The sequence below is a fragment of the Anopheles maculipalpis genome, chromosome 2RL, assembly GCF_943734695.1.
Source record: "Anopheles maculipalpis chromosome 2RL, idAnoMacuDA_375_x, whole genome shotgun sequence".
Taxonomy (NCBI): domain Eukaryota; kingdom Metazoa; phylum Arthropoda; class Insecta; order Diptera; family Culicidae; genus Anopheles; species Anopheles maculipalpis.
The window spans coordinates 81,676,153-81,696,840 of record NC_064871.1 but is presented as its reverse complement, the minus strand read 5'-3'; the positions used below and the strand labels follow the sequence as shown (position 1 = coordinate 81,696,840).

At 46.3% G+C, this 20,688-nt stretch overlaps 4 protein-coding genes across 4 annotated transcripts; 3 read left to right on the top strand and 1 right to left on the bottom strand.

Moving 5' to 3' along the window:
* Positions 1 to 170: 170 nt before the first annotated feature.
* Positions 171 to 1,876, top strand: LOC126568281 (dynactin subunit 2). The gene is made up of 4 exons (XM_050224729.1): positions 171 to 270; positions 361 to 1,188; positions 1,500 to 1,602; positions 1,679 to 1,876. The coding sequence occupies exons 1-4, from the start codon at positions 235 to 237 to the stop codon at positions 1,864 to 1,866; spliced, it is 1,155 nt and encodes a 384-aa protein (XP_050080686.1). The 5' UTR covers positions 171 to 234; the 3' UTR covers positions 1,867 to 1,876.
* Positions 1,877 to 3,260: 1,384 nt separating this feature from the next.
* LOC126568140 (mitoguardin) lies at positions 3,261 to 4,977 on the bottom strand. The gene is made up of 3 exons (XM_050224565.1): positions 4,893 to 4,977; positions 3,947 to 4,816; positions 3,261 to 3,878 (listed from the first exon to the last, which is right to left on the bottom strand). Exons 1-3 carry the CDS (start codon positions 4,938 to 4,940, stop codon positions 3,261 to 3,263), a joined length of 1,536 nt encoding a protein of 511 aa, XP_050080522.1. The 5' UTR covers positions 4,941 to 4,977.
* A 2,003-nt stretch (positions 4,978 to 6,980) lies between these two features.
* Positions 6,981 to 15,138, top strand: LOC126567722 (probable histone-lysine N-methyltransferase CG1716). The gene is made up of 5 exons (XM_050223989.1): positions 6,981 to 7,247; positions 7,323 to 13,407; positions 13,846 to 14,069; positions 14,139 to 14,876; positions 14,945 to 15,138. The coding sequence occupies exons 1-5, from the start codon at positions 6,996 to 6,998 to the stop codon at positions 15,122 to 15,124; spliced, it is 7,479 nt and encodes a 2,492-aa protein (XP_050079946.1). The 5' UTR covers positions 6,981 to 6,995; the 3' UTR covers positions 15,125 to 15,138.
* Positions 15,139 to 15,759: 621 nt separating this feature from the next.
* Positions 15,760 to 16,758, top strand: LOC126568577 (60S ribosomal protein L27). Its single transcript, XM_050225075.1, has 3 exons — positions 15,760 to 15,882; positions 16,239 to 16,463; positions 16,554 to 16,758. The coding sequence occupies exons 2-3, from the start codon at positions 16,245 to 16,247 to the stop codon at positions 16,743 to 16,745; spliced, it is 411 nt and encodes a 136-aa protein (XP_050081032.1). The 5' UTR covers positions 15,760 to 15,882; positions 16,239 to 16,244; the 3' UTR covers positions 16,746 to 16,758.
* The last annotated feature ends 3,930 nt before the right edge of the window (positions 16,759 to 20,688 follow it).

Sequence of the window (20,688 nt, the reverse complement as noted above, 5' to 3'; positions counted from 1 at the left end):
TTGTTGTGATCTTTGAGTAGTTTTTAATTCATTAATTTAATTTCTTTCGTGAATTTCAGACGACATTTTGGCTCAACCTTTCTGCCGCAATGACACCAGCTGTCAAACGATTAATGCTATCCTCTGCCATCCAAGTGATGTCATCCACTATCAACAATTGCGAGAGTGGACCGTTCAGCATAAATAAAAGTTCTTTTTCGTTCCAGTAAAATAAACGCATACCGCGACAAAAGAATGGCTGACCCAAAGTTCCAATATTTGCCTTACATTGTGAGTATTGTGGGTGAAGAGGAAAACACCACTGTAGACACATCCAGCAAACCACGAAAACACACCGCTCCTTTGCTTGTTCCTCCCTAGGCTCACGATCAACCCGACGTGTATGAGACACCGGACGTGAACGAAACCGAAACATCCGACTACGACGAGGATGAACCGGTGAACGATGCAATCGAACGGCTGCACATCTCCACCAAGGATTCGATTGGGAAGTTCCGTGGCAAGTATCTTACCGGTGACGTGGACTTCTCCGACGGCATCGGTCGCAAGAATCGGCTGGGCTACGACGCACGCAGCATGGAGTACGAGCTGGCCGGCGAGGGCGAACGGGAAACTCCACTCCAGCGCTGCCACCGGCTCAAGTGCGAAATGAACGAGCTGATGGAAGAAATTGAAGCGTCCCGTGCGGATACGGGTCGTACGGCGGAAGAGAAAGCTTCGTACGAGACGGTGTTTGGGGTGGTCAGTACCGCGAAGAAGGTGTTGGAAAGTTTGAAGCTCGAGCAAGTCATCGGTAGCGAAGTGGTTGCTGGCGGCGGTGATGCAGAGGCGAAGAAACTGATTGCCCAGATTGAGGAGTACAAGAAGACGGGTGCCGTCACGAGCAGCGATCCGAAGCTGGTTGCGAACGAGCTGATGCAGAGTGCCCGGGTGGCGAAGCTGGAACATCGGCTGCATCAACTGGAGGTTGCTGTCGGTGCAAAACCGGAACGTATTAGCCGTTTGGCAGGGACAACCGGCACGGGCAATCTGATCGAAGCGGTACAGAATATATCGGCCAAGGCGGCACTGTTGCAACCGTCCCAGTTGGATACGGTCGAGCAGCGGTTAAATAATCTCCTTCAGCAGATGAACAACATACAGGAGAAATCGAACGCTACTGGGCAGGATCCGAACCGGGAGCAAAAGGTACAATTAGCTTCACTTGCACACGGCACGATCGGGGTTCAAATTCCACCTGTGTTTCCTCGTAGTGAGGCCTGACGACAGTCAGCGGTATCACCTAGTCTAGTAAGCGATTCTATGGCCGGCATGACCTAGGATGTCTTAGGCATGACCTAAGTTAAGAAGAGAGAGAGAGAGAAAGAGAGAGCTTCACTTTTAATCAACTTGCAGAAGTTGATTTGAATTATTCATTAGAAAGATTAAAATCATTCACTAAATCTTACTCAATACGCAGAACAGTAATTCTAACCATATTATTATCTCCTTATTTCAAGATCTTGGAGCTTTATGAAATAGCGAAGAGCACCGAACCGATCGTACAGATACTCCCCGATATGCTGCACCGTATGCAAACCTTGGAATCCTTGCACAAATATGGTAATTTAAAATTTTTGTTTATTACAAACACACACTCAATATATCGACGAAACGTTTCCAACTCCTATCTCCGCAGCTACAAACTTTAGCAAACTGTTTGCCGAGCTGGAAACAACGCAATCATCCATCCTGAACGGTGTTGCAGCCAACAAGACGCTTCTCACCGGCGTACAGGAAGCATTCGCACAGAATCTAGAAAACGTTAACAAAGAGGTAAAGAAGCTAGAGGAACGCATGACCAAACTGCAGCAAACGATTAAGTAGATCAACCTCATCGAATTCGTCATCGTGTGAGCGTGTGTGTGGTAAGATGCTTCTTAATTATTCCATTTGCAATACCGCAGCTATCGTTGCTCTATCTAAAAGCTGAATATTTATTTAATCGGAATTTATTCTTTAATTAATTGGTCACTTTAGTACTTTAGTAGAGTGGCACTGCGTATGTAAGTCACTCGATTCTATTTTACTGCAAAATGTATGCCCCCCTTTAAAGTACTAACATAAACTAACTGTTTTCCTAGACTTTTTTTTTATTCACCAGGAGATGACAGTAGAAGAAAGTAGTTCTTTGATGAGCAAATTCGATTTCTCACTTTATTAAAGCCATTGTCCCATACGTTTAGATGTATTTTGAAGAGGTTTATGCAGGTCATATCTGAATAGTCTGGAAATCGGAACAGTCGACCAATTTTGGTCACAAACTTCACCATTTTAGCAACACACGAACAAAACAATTGTCGCTTTGAATTGAACAAATTAAAATCCTCCAAATTTTCCAATGTGGCTGCTATATCTTGGTCATGCATAGTCGAAATAATATTATTATATGGTTGCTCTATATTAAGCTTTTAATTATTTTTTGCCTTTTTAATCTTGAACTAACAAAAATAGAAATCCGTTGTCGCTAAAATTTGTTTTGAAATTATACCTTTTTTTGATTTTTTTTTTTTCATTAGTCGTTTGGCTCTAGTACTGTGGGTACTAATTTCACAATGAAAGATAAATGCCATAACGTCACTTAGGAAATATTCACGAATTTCCTAATAAAAAAACTCAAACCTATATTCTGTAGAGTTTTAGGCATCCCTTCTTTACAATTTTCAACACTACATGGACATGAAAGTGATATTTTATTATTGACGATCACTTTAGAAGCCAAACTGGTAAATCTGACATCTGTTCAGGTAAATTTGTTCGACAATTACTTAACCAAAGAGGACTGTGTCTTTATAATGAAATGGTTAGCTTGAATAAAAAACTTCACACTGTTCTAGATTTGCGGACGCTTCTTTTATTACCTGCTTAAACCCACTATAGCCTCCGATACGCCGCAGTGCGTGGTGGTATTCTAACAACATTGGTGCCCAGTTAAAAATTCCATTCCTTCCGTTGATGCTGGGTGGCTTAACTTATGTATTCAGGTATACTATCAACTACCCACTCGTGTTTTAATATGTCCATTTTTACGAAGCGCTGGGTTTTTCCCCCATTCCCCACCGAACTCCCTTTCCTCTTATATCGCTAACCTTCCATCCACCAGGAGTTTTGTTGGATGGAATAAATTAGATAGAACAAAACTGTAACCATTTCGACAAGCAGATCAAACATTCTCGAGTCCCACCCACAACTCTCACCAAACAAAAAACGAAAACTAAACATTACTGATTGAACTTGACGCCTATATTGTTAACACGTTTGCGCATGTTTTCGAGAATGTCGTCCGCCAGCTCCTCAACCGTTGTGTATCGACACTTCTGGAAGCTATAGATGTCGCACAGGAAACCGATCGTCTCATCCTTAAAGTATTGGCACACCTCTTTAAGGCTCTCGTTCGGTCCAAAGAAACCCCACACCATCAGCGGGGACAGCTGCTCGGTAATGCAGTAAAAGTGTGACATAAAGCCGTTCGGGAACTTGAGCATACGCTTCTTTGCCTTCAGCACGGACCAAACGGCGGTTGCCAGCGCCGACTCTTTGAAGCCATTCGACAGAAAACGATTGTTAATGACCGCAAGGACACTGTTCGGTGGTGCGTCCAGATCGCGGAACGCATCGAGAATGATAAAGTCTAGCACGACGTCATAAAACGTCATCGCTTTAACGTTGCGCGATTCCAGCTCGAGCTCGATATCGTTCCAGTTGTTGGGATTTTGAAGGAACTCTAGCATCGATTCGTACGCGACTAGGAAATCCTTCGGATCCTTGTCGCCGAGACAGAGCAGATCGGTCAGGATCTGGCGTCCGGTATCGGCCACCCAGCGACCATTTTTGGGATCCTGAAAAACAAAGAAAAAAGTTGTCCAAGCCATACATTCTACACGATCCTGTGAGTTAGAGTACTAACCTTAAAAAGTAATTTAAAAGCTAATCGTATGCAGTGCAGCTTGGCCAGATACTCCGTATCGGACGCACAGCCAACCATATCGGTTCGGAGCGTCCGGTACGGTATCTGCTGCTCGTCCATTGTTTCGAGCGCGCTCGAGTACAGCGGATATCGTTCCATATCCATAAACGATTCCGTGTCATCGAACTCACGCAAATCGGCCACCTGATCGAGGGCGGAAGCGAAACTTTCGGCCGAATCAAAGTTCGGATCCGAACCGGATCGGTGACCGTTCGTTAGGCCGTGCTCACCGCCCGCCGTAATAGCCTTCCGCTCATCATCACGGTAAAGCACGGATCGTTCGTCGAGGAAGAGTAGTTCACCCTGTTCCTGCAGGTTGTAGGCCGCATCGAGAAGATTTTGCAGTTCGCGGCAAAATTCATCCTCATCGGCATTTGCCGTCCGTCCGGGAATGTCCGTAAAATCGTTCCGGCCAGCTAGTGCATCTTCCCAGTAGCTGACGACGTTCTCGAGTGCTTCCATGCCCATAACGCCGAGCTGTTGCGGCGTTAGAGGGGTTGTATTGCCGAGAAGCGTCATTGTCCCCATTGTACCGACTGTTGCACCACCGGCAGCTACTAACGAGCCGGAAGCGAGTGACATTCGATCGGAGATGGCATGCACGGATCCGCTCGGGCTGTACGAACGGGCGGACACTTTCGAACCCGCCACGGACATAATATCGTTCGGGCTGCGGACACTGTTGCGGGTGCGTCTGTTGCAGGGTTTTCGTATCCGGCGCTGCTGGGGCAGTGGTGTTCTCCGACGGCCAAGGTAAGCAGCGAGGGCACCCAACAGCGCAACACCGGCCGATACCGACAGAATGATGATCTACAACGGAGAGATAGAGGGAGAAAATGTGAGTACCGATAGCAATAACCAGGTGGCGGTGTTTGTATGCAATTACTTTCTGTGAGGTGGACACATGAATGGGAAGATACTTGGAAACACTCATCTTGCTGATGTTTTTTTCTATCCCGATCCCGTTGTGCTGGGTTGGTTGTTCGAACAACGAAACTCCCTATCCTCCCGTGCGCGCGTTTTTATCAGCGTAACCAACCGGGGCCTTTGCTTGGTGGATTAGTTTTCACACCTTGCTCTCTAACTGAGTGATTGCTTAACACTCCCAACTTGCTCACATGTGCGTTATCTGAATCTAGCCATTTATCGGGTTTTTAAGATCACGTCGTTCTAGTTGTTCCACACAATCACAATATAGTGGACACACAACAAAAAACTAAAACATAGAGGAAAATTAAAAATAAAACACAACACGCACACTACACCAAGGAAATGGCCTCTTTCGCTACTTCTGCTCGATTGGTCCCGAATTTCTCTTTGAAAAATGTTGCACTGGAGGTAACGATGCACCACGGTACACTCTGCTAATGCATTTCTCTATTAACGCATGGTAATGTGTGTCCTCTAGTCGGAAAAGGACATCACTACGAAGAGGCGCAACTTGACCACAGACTTCCGTGGCACCAATTTCACTGACCGTCGTCACACACGATTGTGTGTGCGTAACCCGATTGCGATCCAAAGGAGCGAGAGCGAGAGACCCACAACCATACCAGCCGTATTACGAAGAGTACGGAGAGTGTTTGTGGTGGCGGAATATTTACGTCATTACGAGGCGCCCCACTTTTCCCAACCTTCTGCTGTGCGTTTACCACTTCTTTAGCATATTTTTGACTTGTTTATGTTGTTTTCTTGCTGGTGCTGATGTTCCGCTTGTTCGTGCTGGTAGCGCTGCTCAGTTGCGCTTTGACAGCGCCGACAGACCAAAACAACAAACAAACAGCACGTGCTAGCATTTTGGATATGGGATGAAAATGGAATGAAATGATGCACTGGTCAGCATGGAAACTGTTTCATTCTTCTATTAGCATTATTTTTTGGCTTGTGTGAATTTATTCTACCCTACTTTATCGCAAATATCACTGTTTTTGTGTTGAATAAAAGATGAGAGGTTTGCCACACCTGACACTGGGTTTTCGTAAGCTGTCAAAACGCCGGTCGCATTCAGCAGAGATTAAGCTGTGTCTACCCTTCAGCAGCACTTTTATTTTGTTTGTTCATTGTAAAAAAATACTAGCAAAATATAAGCAAAACAAAATAAATAAATAAATACTGATTTATCAAGCAGAGTTTAAGATTCCTTCTATTTCTTTTCACAAGAATCAATATGTTAGGCGAACATTTGACATCCTTATTGTTATTCAAATTCAAGAATCCTAATTTCGGAAAATATTTTAATATTATAAAGAAGTTAGATAATTATGCTTATTTCGCTTACCTGCCGGAAATTGATACAGATACCCCACTAATTTAAAAATTATCCTAATTGTTTGTCTTCAACAAAACTTTCAACCTAGATTCACAATCAAGGGGCAGTGTAGACGCTGATTAACAGGAGCGATTGTTTTCTGATGAAAGAAGAAGAAAAGTTTATTTTGTGTCAAAGCGAACAAATACAAGCCATATCAGAGGAAGGAAAAAAGACGAACGCCATCCTCAGTGTAACATAGAATTCGCTATGCATTGTGGTTTTAAAGCAATTTAGCTAAACATTAACCCGTCTAAGTTAAAGAGCAACCGATAAGCGGTAGCTATGGGTCGTAAACGTGGTTCCGGAACAAAGGTGCCTGCACCCGGTGGTGGAAGAATGATGGAGCTTGCGGGAGAATCATCCGATAGTAGAAGCCGCAGCAGTGATAGTGGAGGACGTTCGGCATCCAGTACACCGGTGCAGGAAATAATTATTTCTAGTGCTAGTAGCCGTGGAGGGCGTAAAAGGGGCAGGGGGGCCGGTCGTGGTGGACGTGGACGCGGGGCACGTACCAACGTAGCCTTCGTGACGAGTGTTGATTCACCCGTACCGCAATCAACCGAAGAAAGCACGCTGGGAGAAGATCAGATGGTGGAGATGATTGAAATATTAGACGATGAATCGAGCAAATCGCATGATGCGGTGGAAGTGGAATCCGTTGTCGTGCAGGAGGAAATAATGGAGGAAGAGCAGCTGATGGAAACGATTGAAGGTGAGACAATTATTATGACAGAAGAGAACGTAGTAGTGGATGAGGGAACCGGCACAACGGTGCTGGTCGATGGCGAAACACTGGTGTACATCGAGGATGAAGCGGGCGGTGGAGAAACGGTGGACAGTTCGGGCGGTACGAGAAAATCGAAAAGGCAGGTAAAGGCGACGAACAAATTCCGCGACTTTGTCGTTGATGCACTGCTGCCGATGAATCAGGTAACGTACACAACCGGTTGGGATGTGGCTGCTGCTAGCTCATCGTACTTATCGACGTTATTCTCCGCCCAACAGCCCGTGCGCACATATTCCAGTGTACGAACTCCGAAAAGAGTGCCGGCGATAAGTGGTCTTCAGCCAGGAACAAGCAAACAGCAGCGTACCACCGCTGCACCATATGAGACCACGAAAGAAGTACAACCGTCGACATCATCGACGGCGCGTGGCGGATCGATCGGTGCAAAAAGGGGAAGGAAAAAGAAATCTGTCGTTAACACGATACTGGACATTGCTGCCGTTGATCCGACCGATGAAACGATTCAGCTGCCCCAGCCGGAAGAGAGAAATAATACGCTCATATCGCTACGGATCGATGGAACGGTGTTTGGTGATGATGATAGTATACATAGCTCCAGCTCACAGGAACTGGGTGAAACGACCCTTCCGATTAGTAGCGGTGCTAACAAAGGGGGCAGAAAATCACGCAGTTGCCTTACGAGCAGTGAATCGGAAAGACCCGCTGGCTCTACGTTCATAAGACGATCGTACAAAACGGCTCAAAGTTCCAGCATTACTTCGGATGTGAAGTTGGATGATTCTGCCGCCGAACCGGAACAACCGAGTGCATCGCAAGAAAGCAAGGAGCAGGTGGGACCGGCCGCAGTTTCGGAACCGGTTGAGGATGATGAAGATGTGATTGTACTGCAGGCTGATGAAATCATTAACGATGCACTGGATAGACCAACATCCGGTAGAGGTAGTCGAGGAGGGCGTGGTGGTATTCGGGGCGTACGTGGAGGTCCTCGAGGTGGTGGTCGTGGTAGTCGTGGTGGAAGGGGAAGTAGAGGAGGAGGACGGGGAGCAGGTCGTGGAAGAGGAGCTGTCCGGAACATGATGTCGCAAGAGGTTGAGCTAATTGAAAGTAATCTACCCGCCGAGGTCACACCGGATGAGGCAACACTTTCGCAGGAATCAGCTATAGACGTTGCGAATGTTGCCCCGGAACAAGTGATTGTAGTTGAACCAGCTGTGACGGATGTTCCTATCGTGGTAGATGAAAAACTGGCACGGCGCGAAACAGTTCCACCTGTACTAACGGATACAGATGTTAAACAAGAGAAAACAGCTGATGAAATGCAATTGACAGCCAAACATGTTGAAGCAGAATCCACAATCACCGCAGAACTTTGTAACGCCGAAGTGCAACAAGATGAAATTGCTAGCGTGGAAACTTTTACCGAAAAACAAGCAAGTTCCACAGATGCCTTGCCATCAGATGCTAAACCAACCACCATTTTGGATAATGTGCATCTTCCTGACACACGAGTAGAAGAGCAAAACTCTTATAAAGCAACAGAAATTGCAGCTGATCAGCCTCAAGAAGAAAAACCTGTTCAACAAGATCAAAATATCAGGCCAAAGTCAGGGGAAACCCCAATGGAGAGCCGAAGCAATTCTGACGTGCAAGATCGGAATATCCTCGTAGATATCGATAAATTCGAACGAGAGCAACGTCCTGTAGTACAGCAGGAAGCACACAAAAAAGAGAAACGCGACCCGGAAACAAAGCCGGTTATTGATGTGGCAACTACAAAGAAAGGCAAAGATCGTCTTTCAAAAGATTCCCCGGCTAGCAAGGACAAATATCGTTCGGAAAAATCTACCCATCAGGAGGAACGTTCACGTGATCCTCGTAAAAAGGATAAGAAACGATCGGAAGAAGATACCGGCAAGCGGATGCAATCGAAGGAACGAAGCGAGGAAAAGCACGATCGGCGCCATGCAAGTGAGCGAAAGCTTAGCTTCGATAGGCAGTCGTCGGATAAGGCTACTGTGGATCGTGAATCCATCGGAAGCACAACAACAAGTGAGGAGAAAAATAGAAAGAAGCACAGTGAAAAGAAAGCACCCGAGGCGACCGTTATGCCAGAACCGAAGGAGAAGACCGGTTTTACGGAGAGCATGCCTATAAGCAAAAAGCGTCCCTCGGTGGTTCCTCAACGTCCAGATAAACCGAAAAAATGTTTCGAATCGGAGCTGAAAGCATTGGAATTGCAACCAATATCCCGTAAGCCGGCTGACGATTCTCGCCGCCGTACCGAGACAAAAGAACGCGATGATTCTTCCTCATCATCCTCCTCTCACCGAAAGGATCATAAACAGCACATCAGCAGCAGTAGCAGCAGCAAGCACCGGAGCTCATCAAAATCATCCTCATCGGGTGATACGAATCCTCGGAAGCTAGATGTCAATACGAGCGGAAACAGCAGTAGCAGCGGTAAAAAGCCGGCAAGAGATGAGAAACATCGCGGTGAAGGCGGCGAGAAGGAACGTGGTCGAAAAAGTAGTGCAGGAGGTTTCCTACAAGAGGAAACCAATCGTGACCGTTCGATTACGAAGAAATCGAAATCGAAAGATAAGCGCGATTCATCGAAAGCGTCAAAAAATTCTGCATATCCAGAAGAAAAAGGGTTTCCAGTATTGGTTGAAAACCCGGTTTCGGAGATTCCACAGAAGAAACCCGAGGAACAAATTGTTGGGCATGGTACGGAGCTTCCCCAAAATGATCCTCAAATGGTTGATATCCGGAAAGCGTCTCCAGAGGCGCCGAAGATCGTTACAAAAGCATCGTTGAAGATGTACAAAATGGAGGAAACTATTGATGCGCCTATAGTAGAAGCAGAACAAGCGTCAATAATGGTTGCAAAACCAGTGGAAATAGAAGAGCCTAAGGTTGTTGAAGTCAAACAAGAAGAGCGACCAGTACAGCTCCCTCTTAAAGAAGAGGAATCGTTTGTCCCAGAACCGGTGTCAATTGAAGCGAAAATAGAATCAGAAGATGTAAAGTATCATATAGAAAGTAAGACAGAGGAAGAAGTGGACGAGATCTTTAGCGAGGCGGAAACACTACGCTCGGAATCGGTGGCGGGATTGTCGGATAATGAAGGAAGCTGTCTGTCGAGTGGTGGACTCCCATCAGAGGATGATTCCGGTGTTCGTTCCAGTGCAAGCTCCCCGTTCGATGTTATGTCCTGCGATGAAACGAATCCGGCAATTGCTAGTGGCCCAGCACTTCCTCCCGAAGAAGATCGTGATGCACTGCGTGTCGACAAGGTACGGCTGGTGGAAAGCTACATCGACGATGGAGTTATTCGACGATCTACTCGCATCAAGACGATTAGCTCGCAAAAACAACGCACCAGTGGACATGGTTTGGTACGCGACAAGGATAGGTTGATGAAGAAATCGAGCATTGGCTTTGATCCGTACGCAGTTCCATCAGGCGAGATGGTAGGATATCCAGCTGGAGAGTCAGGACTGCAAGGAGGCCAGGTTCTCCAAGGAGGAATTGCTGGCAATTCTAGTGGTCCAGCCTGGCCCGTCATTGCAAACGAAGGTGACAGTGCGAACGTGGAACTGTCGGAAGAGTATCTGCGGGATATGGAGGAAAAGCTGAGCCGGTTCGAAACGATCCGCGAAAACATCTATCACAGCGATCGGATTGTGAGTAAGGAGGCGAAAAAGATGACGTGCGATTGTTTTCTCACCTCGGAAGAGATTGACCGGGGTGAGCATGGATGCGGAGAGGATTGTCTTAACCGGTTGCTTATGATTGAGTGTGGATCACGCTGTACCGTTGGTGATCGGTGTACGAATCGTCGGTTTCAGCGTCAGGAATATGCTCACTGTCAGGTGTTCCGGACGGAGAAGAAAGGTTTCGGCATACAGGCGAGTACTCCGATCGCACCGGGGGAGTTTATTATGGAATACGTCGGCGAGGTTTTGAACAGTGCGCAGTTTGACGAACGGGCGGAAGTATACTCGAGGGAAAAGAATAAGCATTACTATTTCATGGCACTGCGAAGTGATGGGATTATTGATGCAACGACGAAGGGTAACATCTCACGGTTTATTAACCATTCGTGTGACCCGAATGCTGAGACACAAAAATGGACGGTTAATGGAGAGTTGCGGATTGGTTTCTTTAGCACGAAGTACATTCTGCCGGGTGAAGAAATTACCTTCGATTATCAATTTCAACGGTATGGACGGAAGGCGCAAAAGTGTTACTGTGAGGCAGAAACGTGTCGCGGTTGGATCGGAGCGAAACCTACCGGAGAAGGAGGCGATTCGGATTATGAGGAGGTGGATGACGATGAAGATGAGGAGGAAGGTGAGGACGAGGAAGAGAGTGAGGAGGAAGGACAGAAGCAGGATCAGGATGCAACGGCGATCTCGTCGGAACCATCGGCACAACCTGGAAAGCCTGCAAAGGCAGCTCTGGCAGCTGCGGCCAACGAGCGAGCTGATGGAGTTAAAAGTGATCTAGAAACGGGTGTTCCAACAACCTCAGCTACATCTGTGATGCTGCCGGAGAAAACGAAAAAGACTCGCAAGAAGCGTACAACGATTCGCAAAAAGCGGCGTCTAGAAATTCACGAAGATCCTGATCTGGACGAGGAAATTAATAATCTTCTCAAGACTGGGCTCAAGAATCAAGCCCACACACTGAAACTCTCTCGACTGATGGTGCGCGCAAAGGACATCAAGTCACGCAGCCGGCTTCTTACGTTGCTTCAGAGTGGTGAGCTTCCCTGCCGTCGTCTATTCCTCGATTATCACGGCCTACGACTGCTATACGGGTGGATTTGTGAGTCAACCGAATCGATCGAAGATCTCAAGTTTCGCATACAAATCCTGGACACACTGGACGGACTTCCCATCTCCAACAAGACGATGCTGAAGGACAGCAAAATACTGCATACTGTGGAAAAGTGGGCACGAGTCGAGAAAGGAAAGCATGCCGCTGGAGCGTCGGTATTGAAGGAAGAACCTGCGCCGCCGATGGCTCAACCAGCCACAACTGAGCTGAAGCTTGAGAAGGAAGTATCACGAACGAGTTCACCGAGTGATAATAGTAACGGGGCTGGTAGTGATAGCAGCAACCAAGCGTCTACGACGACCACGACGACAACGGAACGGCAACAGCAAGCGTCCAAAAAAGACGTTCTTGGCAGTGTGGAGGTACTGAAGAACATGCCGGAGTTACTGAAGCTGGCCGATTTAGGGAAATTGAAGGAGATTATCAGTACTTGCGATAAGGAGGTCGAAAACAAAGAGAAAGCGGCAGCTGCAGCCGCCGCAGCCGCTGCTGCTGCTGCTGCAGCTTCAACGTCCGATTCGATCGCTGCCAGTGTCCTGCCGTCCGACATTAAAATTCCCGAACCGGAAGATGAAAACGCACCGGAAGAGCAACGCCTCGGAACGCAGATACGAATCCTTTCCTGCAAGCTACTTATCAGCTGGCAAAACCTTAAGGAAGTGTTCCGCATCCCGAAGAAGGAACGTATCGAGCAGATGAAAGAGCACGAGCGGGAAGCGGATATGCGGTACCAGGCTCTAGGGTTGGAAAATGACGAAAAGGACGAAAAGCACCACCGGCATCGGGATAGTCGTGGCTGGGGAGGAGACAGTCGTGGATTGCGAGGCACTGAGCCCAAACGCCGTCGCTCACTGGACGATCGCGATGGTCCGTATGGGTTGAGTAGTAAACTGAAGCGACCACCTCCAGGTCCACCCGGTTTGGGAGGTTATGCTCCGCTCAAGCAGGATAACATGTCCAAGCAACAGCGACGCATGCTGTTCGAGATGAAGGTCGCTCAGGAGGAGGCGGATCGGCGCAAAAAGGAGATGTGGATGATGCACGAAAACGCGTGCCTACGGTTCGGGTTGAATCCACATCTCACCGCACCGATGGACATACCGGTGCGTATGAATCCTGCTACCGGGGAATACTTTTCGGAAGATGATCGTTTGCTACCAACACCGCCCAGCCATGCGTACATGAAGATACAACCACCACCGATGTCAACCAATCCGGATGATTATGAGCTGCCGCCGATGAAATTACCACCCTACTGGAGGTTTGCGATTGATCAGTACGGCAGGATCTATTACTTCCACGTGAAGGAACGCGTGCCACAGTGGGAACCACCGAAGAAACCAGGCCGGGCGGCGGGAACGTTTGCGGATGAGGATGTTTCGATCAGTTCCGATTCGAGTACGACCGATACGTGTGATTCGAGTGAGGAGGAGCTGGCGGTACAGCTAGAACAGTTGCTGAAGAAGAAACGGAAGCAGCAGTCGAGCTTTAATTTGGGTAAGTGGACCTCAGTGCATGAGCGTATTTATTAAAGATGGGAGTAATTTGGAATGGCGACCCTCTAAGAATCTTGACCACTTCTTTCTTGGTCCCTGGACGATTAAAACAGACGTATATCATATAGCTTCCGGTGACGTTGTATGAGCAGCTGACCGAGAAGAAGGTATTTTAGGAATTCGGGTCTCTCCACGGCCGCTCATTCTGCTCTCCGCTAAATCCCGCTACGGATCAGGACCTCACCCTACTTGACAAGTTCTTAAAAGTAATATAAACGAGCATGATGTTCTATATCTTCACTATATATTGTTAACAAAGCTGATTGACCGTTTCGCTAGACCATAACTTAACTGGGTCCGAATCAATTGACAATGCAGTCCAAATTTGTCTTTTTCCGAGGACATTGACTAATGAATCTCTTATCCCCCCCTGCAACAGACGATGTGTTGGCGAAACCGGACGACATGAACGAGGACATGTCGAAGGTGTCGATAAAGCGTGAAGGGTCCGGCGAAGGTTCACCACAGATGCTAACGCTGGAGGAAATATTCGGTGAAACGACTACAAACACCACCACACCGGACGAAGCCGCCTTGCAGCAACTCTTGCCGAGAAGGAAAAAGAAACACAGTACAAAGCTGGTGCAGGCTCGAATTATTAGTGTAAGTGTAGCCATACTCTACCGAAGTCTGCTTCTTTGACTAAATAGAAAATTTTTTTCCCTTCTTTAGCCTCGAACAGAGGAGGACAAACAGTACGGTCAGATGGAAATGAAACGGTACAAAGAAACGAAGGAAAAGCTACGCAAGCGAAAGGAGGAAGCGAAACGGCTAAGGGCTCGCAGCGTATTCTCCAAATCTCTCACCGATAATCCATTTGGTGGTCCACTGGATAAAACTGCTCTAGGAACAGCGAATCCCACTGCATCGGATGTGGCTGGTGGCAGTGGTATCGGTGGTGTTGGTGGTGTCGGTACCGCTGGTGATGCTTCACTGATGGACGATGATCTCGTCGTGTCGCACAAGATCGTCGAGGACAAGTGTATCGTGGATGAGCTAGATATACTGACCAAAAAGAAAAAGATCTCCCCGTACGAAGAATGGAAGAAGGTACAGCAACGTTTGGGCAAGAAGCGCAAATCGGCGGAAGAATCGGCGAATGAAAGTAATGTGGCAAGCAGTGTGGTGCCCTCGGCAGTGCCATCAGGCCAAACAACCGGTGGAGTTACACCGGTACCGAGTGCTGAAGGGCAGGGTGGAAATTCGGCGGCTGCATTGTCCGCAAAGCTGGCCAAACGGAAAAAATCAAGCAAGGGAGATCTGAACAGTGAGGAGGCGAAGAAAATTAAGGAAAAGTTCCGGGTGGACATTGCCGGCGTAATTGTGCAGCATTTGGGCAGCTATCGGAAGGATAACTGCCCGCTCGGTCGTATTACGAACAATGAAGATTTTAAGCATCTTGCACGCAAGGTAATGGCAGTTTTTGTTTAATTAATTAAAAATTTACTAATTAAAAACACATTTTCCCTTTTTGCTAGTTAACACATTTTGTAATGCTGAAGGAATTGAAGCACTGCGACAATACCGTTCACGAGCTGGAGGTGACGGATTCCGTTAAAACGAAGGCACGAGAGTTCATCAAGAAGTACATGGCCAAGCATGGACCGGTGTACGTGCGAGGTGAAAACGAGCCGGATTATTCAAATGTCGCACTTTAATGTTAAACAAACAGGTAATTTGCTTAATGATCTTTTATCGTGTTTGAGATAAGCCCGGGTTAAAGCTATTTCATTTATCATAGACACTTTAGTTTGTTGGTTATCGCGCCTCCAATACGCACAGGACTGACTATTTAGCGAAGGGCGATAAGTCACAACCACTGAGCGACCCAAATAAAAGGGATCCTTCAGCATGGAACCAATTCCTTTGTTAGTTAAATGAGTTTGGTTGAATTTTTATTAGATAGTTTAGAAAATGATGTACAATCTCTTTTTACTAACGGTCACTATATACCTTATATTTTTCCACAGACTAATTCCTTGATTAATAATTATTTATAAAAAAAAACACTATTCTTGGCAATAGTAGCGTATAACGACAGAGGAAATTTAATTTAGAGTAGTAGTGCGAAAGAGGAAAACATTAAAATTAGTAACAGAAATAAAGAACGATCTTTAAAGGGGGTGATCGAAGTAATCGTCAGAAAAAAACATTATACAAAAAATAAATTAGGATTACTGTAAACAATTATTCATATAGATTATTTTTTAACGTAACATTTAACCAATTTAAAAAACTGCTGTTCTACAGCGATTCAGCAACAGCACCCGTCAACTGTCAAATCGATCTGTCAAAATTTCCAGCGTATCCGTAATTTCCGGGCGAAAACGGCGAAAAAGAAACGTCAACGCGTGCCGTCTCTTTCAGGTTCTTTTTCCGGTCGGCCATCAGTGCCAGTGAAACACATTTCACTAAAGTAAGTAAAATTGGTACACAAAACGCTATCAAAGCACTGCAAAAACGAGTTAAAACGGAATCGAAATGGAAAGGAAAGCATCAACGCACAGAAATCCATCGAAACAACGCACCGTTCAGTTGAATTGCGCCGGAAAATGGGTTACTTTTGACGCGGCAAGCGTGTGCGGTGTTGTTGCGGGTTTGTGTTTGTGTGTGTCGCGCGTGTGATGTCGTCGGCAATCGCGTGTGTACCCATTCCGTTTCATTCCGTTGCTAGCTCTCGGCGTTTGCATGTGTTTTTTGGAAGCAAGAGGACGTATTTAGTAACGTAATTTACAACTTTTCCTGTTTCTTTGTTGGTGGTGGTTCCGGTAGGCCAAAATGGGTAAGATTATGAAAACTGGAAAGGTGGTACTCGTCCTCGGTGGACGGTACGCCGGTCGCAAGGCCATCATCATGAAGACGTTCGATGACGGTACATCGGACAAGCAGTTCGGCCAGGCCCTGGTTGCCGGTATCGACCGCTACCCACGTCGCGTGACGCGAACGATGAGCAAGGACCGCATCCACAAGCGTTGCAAGATCAAGCCATTCATCAAGGTAAGCAAGAAGAAAGCAAATCTCGATAGAGCATTTTTTTACATCTAATTCCGTCCGTACACCGTTTTCATTCTTTCCTTCTTGTTGTAGATGCTGAACTACAACCATCTGATGCCGACGCGTTACAGCGTGCCGGACGTGAGCCTGGACAGCAAATACAGCGCGGCCGACATGAAGGATCCGGCCAAGCGGAAGAAGGCTCGCAACCAGATCCGTTGCAAGTTCGAGGAGCGACACAAGACCGGCAAGAACAAGTGGTTCTTCCAGAAGCTCCGTTTCTAAGCCTACTACTCCTTAAACAAGACTATCCGCGATATACACGCAACCGCTCTCCGGGAGTAGTGGTGGGTGGAGCACCACCGGGGGTGGGCGGGAATGATAAGAAGTAGGGTGGTACGAATTTATATATTCGATCTACGCACGGTGTGTGATTTCCGGCCGCGGTTGTTGCGCGAGTGTGCGTGTTTCCATGTGGTGGGTGGTGCCGTATGTACGATCAGGCAAAGTTCCGCGATGTGTGAAGAGTTTGTGTTTGTTGTGGACGGACGTACCGGATACGCGCTTCATCGTCCGAGTGGCAGAGAAAGGGGACCTAAACTGCCAACACAATAACCATTCACCAGTTCTCGTTCCTCCGTCGGTTGGAAAGAGCCGCTTCTGCTTAGATTCAAAATAAATTCGTGTTAACTACTTGGAAAAAGGAAACCGTATTTCGTGTGCTTTTTGTTTGTGCTGGTGTGTGAGAAAACGACTAATTTGTAGTTTTTGCTATTTTCGTTTACAGCATCGCAGACACGTTGGCCATAAATTTTGTTTAGAAAACACAATTGCTGAATTAAAGATCAAACGTAGCAAAAATGTTTAAAAGAAAGGCATCTCGTTTCACACAGATTATTTAAATCTTTTTTCACACATTTTATTAAATTAAAAAAAAAAACCTGTTGAATAAGCGCATGATGCATTTCAATGATAAACAATTCTTCGGTGCGTCATATGCGAACTAATAGCAGAATATAAAAATATCAATTTAGAATGCTTCTTCTGAAAAATTATTTTCAATTTTTATATAATTATCACATAATTGTAGGAAAAACCTTCCATTTTTATTCGCAGAAAAAACATCCAATAATTTCAAAAATATACGTTATGTCAAATGTCATTCTGCTGTCTTTAATCATGCCCAGCTAGTACCCGTTGTGCGTCTGCCTTTTGTTTTGATACATCCTGCTAAACGGAACAAAGCTAGTAGAGACGTCGGCTGGTGCACGCTTTTTCCCGTGTCGTTTTTTGCTCCGGAAAAGAAAACGAAAAGTGTGTAGTGTTGGAGTGGGGGAAATCGGTGGGAGAAAAGGTAAAAAAGGCGTAATACGTCGGTTTCAGTAAACGGCAGCAGCAGCAGCATCAGCAGGTAAACAAATGCATTATGATGTCACGACGGTGCAGTAGTAGTATGTAGAAAAGCACGATGCAATCGAATTCATGGCCAATCTTTGCAAATGGAGAAGCATAATATTCTCTCGGGGTGTGCAAGCTAGCGTGCGAAAAAAAGCAGTGAGGCTCAGTGTTGACTTGTGAAAATGGTGAAAAAGAATACAAAAGTGAAAGGAAGTTAAAGCAGTGCGCGCGTGTACGTGTGTGCGTGATGTACGGACATCATCGTCTTATTGTATCACATTTAATTATTAGAATAAAAGACAGTAAAATCATAAGCAGTAGGAATGGGGGGGAGGGGGGACCAATACAAAACGCACAATTGGTTTCGGATAGTTGCACGCCTATTTTTGCGTAGATAACGCAACGACTGTGGGAAACCTTTTCATCAAGCATATGCGTGTTGATGACCATTGGAACGCGATCGTATGATCTCCCCGGGCGGCGCGCGTCGCTATCGTTCGTCTGGTGGACGACGCCTGTACATGACCATCTGTGACATTATAGACGACCGATAAGGAGGCCGTACGCGTGTGTGGAACTGTCGGCAAAAGGGATGTGAAGGAGTTTGTTGCAATAAGGTACTCGGTTAAGATGACCCTGGGTGTTGGGCGATTTGTCGGAAAAGTCAAGGCACATCGAAGCAGCCTCCGGATGATGATGGAGAAGTATCAGTTGCAGGGTTGCTACGGCACAAGAACAACACTCCAAAAATGGATGCCATGGAATTGTTAAAACACCCACCGTCTTGTGGATCTCAATTGTCGTAAATATTGCACTTCCAGTGCAATCGAAAACCGAATACCAATCAGCGCTTGAAATAGTTGTTTCCCATCCAGTTGGTTCTATTTTTGTCTTATTTTCTCCAAAAGGAAAGAACAAATTGCCACTAGCAACCACTGTACTGAGTAAAAGCAATGCATACTCTGCAGTTGACTCACAACGACGATGCCTGCCTTGAATTGATCGTTTTATCGTTGCTTTAATGAGTATTTAACTCAATACAATTATTACAACAAAGACGACGCAAACTTGAGCCCGTCGGGTGTTATTTAATCATCCGGCTTTTGCAGCATGTGGCGCGTCAACTTTCATACCAATGCGTGCAAACTTCCATTTCCCCTGCCTAAACCTGGACATACTGTGGCTGGGATTGGAATGATGCCGTCATGCGTCGCCGGTCAGTCGCTCTGGTCGTGTTTGTGTGTAAATAAAATCGCATCATGGGTGGACCCGACGGGTACACCCACCTACACAAAACGCTTCGCGGTGACATCACTCGATCACGACTCCGAGCAGAGCAGGCAGATCGCAGAAGAGACGCCCTTTCTCGATTTGTTGGAAGTTTTAGCGGTTATATTCGGGCACCCGCAACGGTTGCATAATAAAGGGTTTTTGATGCCACCCCGCTGTTTTCCCCCCTTCCACAAAGAGGCTAAAGTTGGCTTAAGTCAACGATGCGTTTGTGTTTGTGTTAAGATGGCCAGCAGGCCACATTCACATCCCAAAAATGGATTGCTGCACGTACAGCCGGAATCGGTCCAGCAGCAGCAGCAGCAGCAGTAGGGCAGCTGAAAGTTGGGTCGAGGTCAGCCGACACACGTGTTGTGTGGTGCGGCAACATAAAGTTGTAGTTATGCTTTGCGCAGCGTTGCAAGATTCAAAGCTGACTTTGCGCAGGCCGTTTATTTGTTTTAGTTTTAAGATGCATTTTCTTCGGGATGCTACCTACAAGTCGAAGTAAATAAATACAAGTAGGCGTCGGGTATCTTTGAGCCGATCCGGTTCGGTGACATCACGTCTCAGAAACTGCCAAAAGCAAACAGATGATGCTGAGTTTGTGGATCGACGAAATTGACTTGCGGGAATGCGACATTATTGACATCACCAGAAGGAAGAAGAAAGTACGCGCCTTGTTCACGGCTTCTTCTGCGGCTACTGCTGCGGGAAGAAAAGTGTTTGAATATGCTAATGATCTAAGTAGTGTGCTTGAATAATTCGAGTCACGTCTTGAGGAATAGAAGATTGTAGTAGGCATTGGATCTGTTTAGTGATGGTGCGGAACTGTGGATGTTTAAATAATTCTAGTCGTTTTTCGCTACTTACCGATAATTTTGTTGGTTCTCAATCGATGTTCTGGATGGAGATTTGAACTCTAGATGCAAATTGCTTAAATTATTTTTTTTTTTTTGGGCAGTTTAGTCTTCCCTTTTTGCAATTCTCTGGAACACATTATACAGTGATGGAAATTAGAATAGAATTCAAATGTTTAGAGTAACATTCCTGAGCAATTCATTTCTGGGGTGGCCCGTAGTCATGGGGTGGTCGCTCGAAACCGGCTCAAGAGGCATGACCGTGGTTCAAAATGCATCCGACCCATTCATCCGTCGTTGAGGACTTGGCTATCCAACTACAACGTGATATCCGCAAGTCTAGTAAGCCATTCCATGGCCAACGTATCCTAGTAGAAGGTCAGGTTCAGCCAAGAAGAATTGTAAAATATAAATTATATAAATTTGGTCCTTCCATGCCTCCTATCTGAGTGATCTTAGTAAACTGTAGCCATTTCCATGCCAGAATTATAAACAAAGATGCGGTCATGAATCCTAAGACTAAAGGTTCCCTGACTAATTAGTCCCAGCTTCGACCGTTGAGACACAGGGTATAAAATCACATCCGGACCACTTTTCCTCACACAGTACTGACAATCCAGCTACGGATAAAACAGATTCAAGGGAAGTCAGCAATGGCAGGCCAAAACCTTTGCGTAGTTGAAGAGCCCAAATGGGAGAAG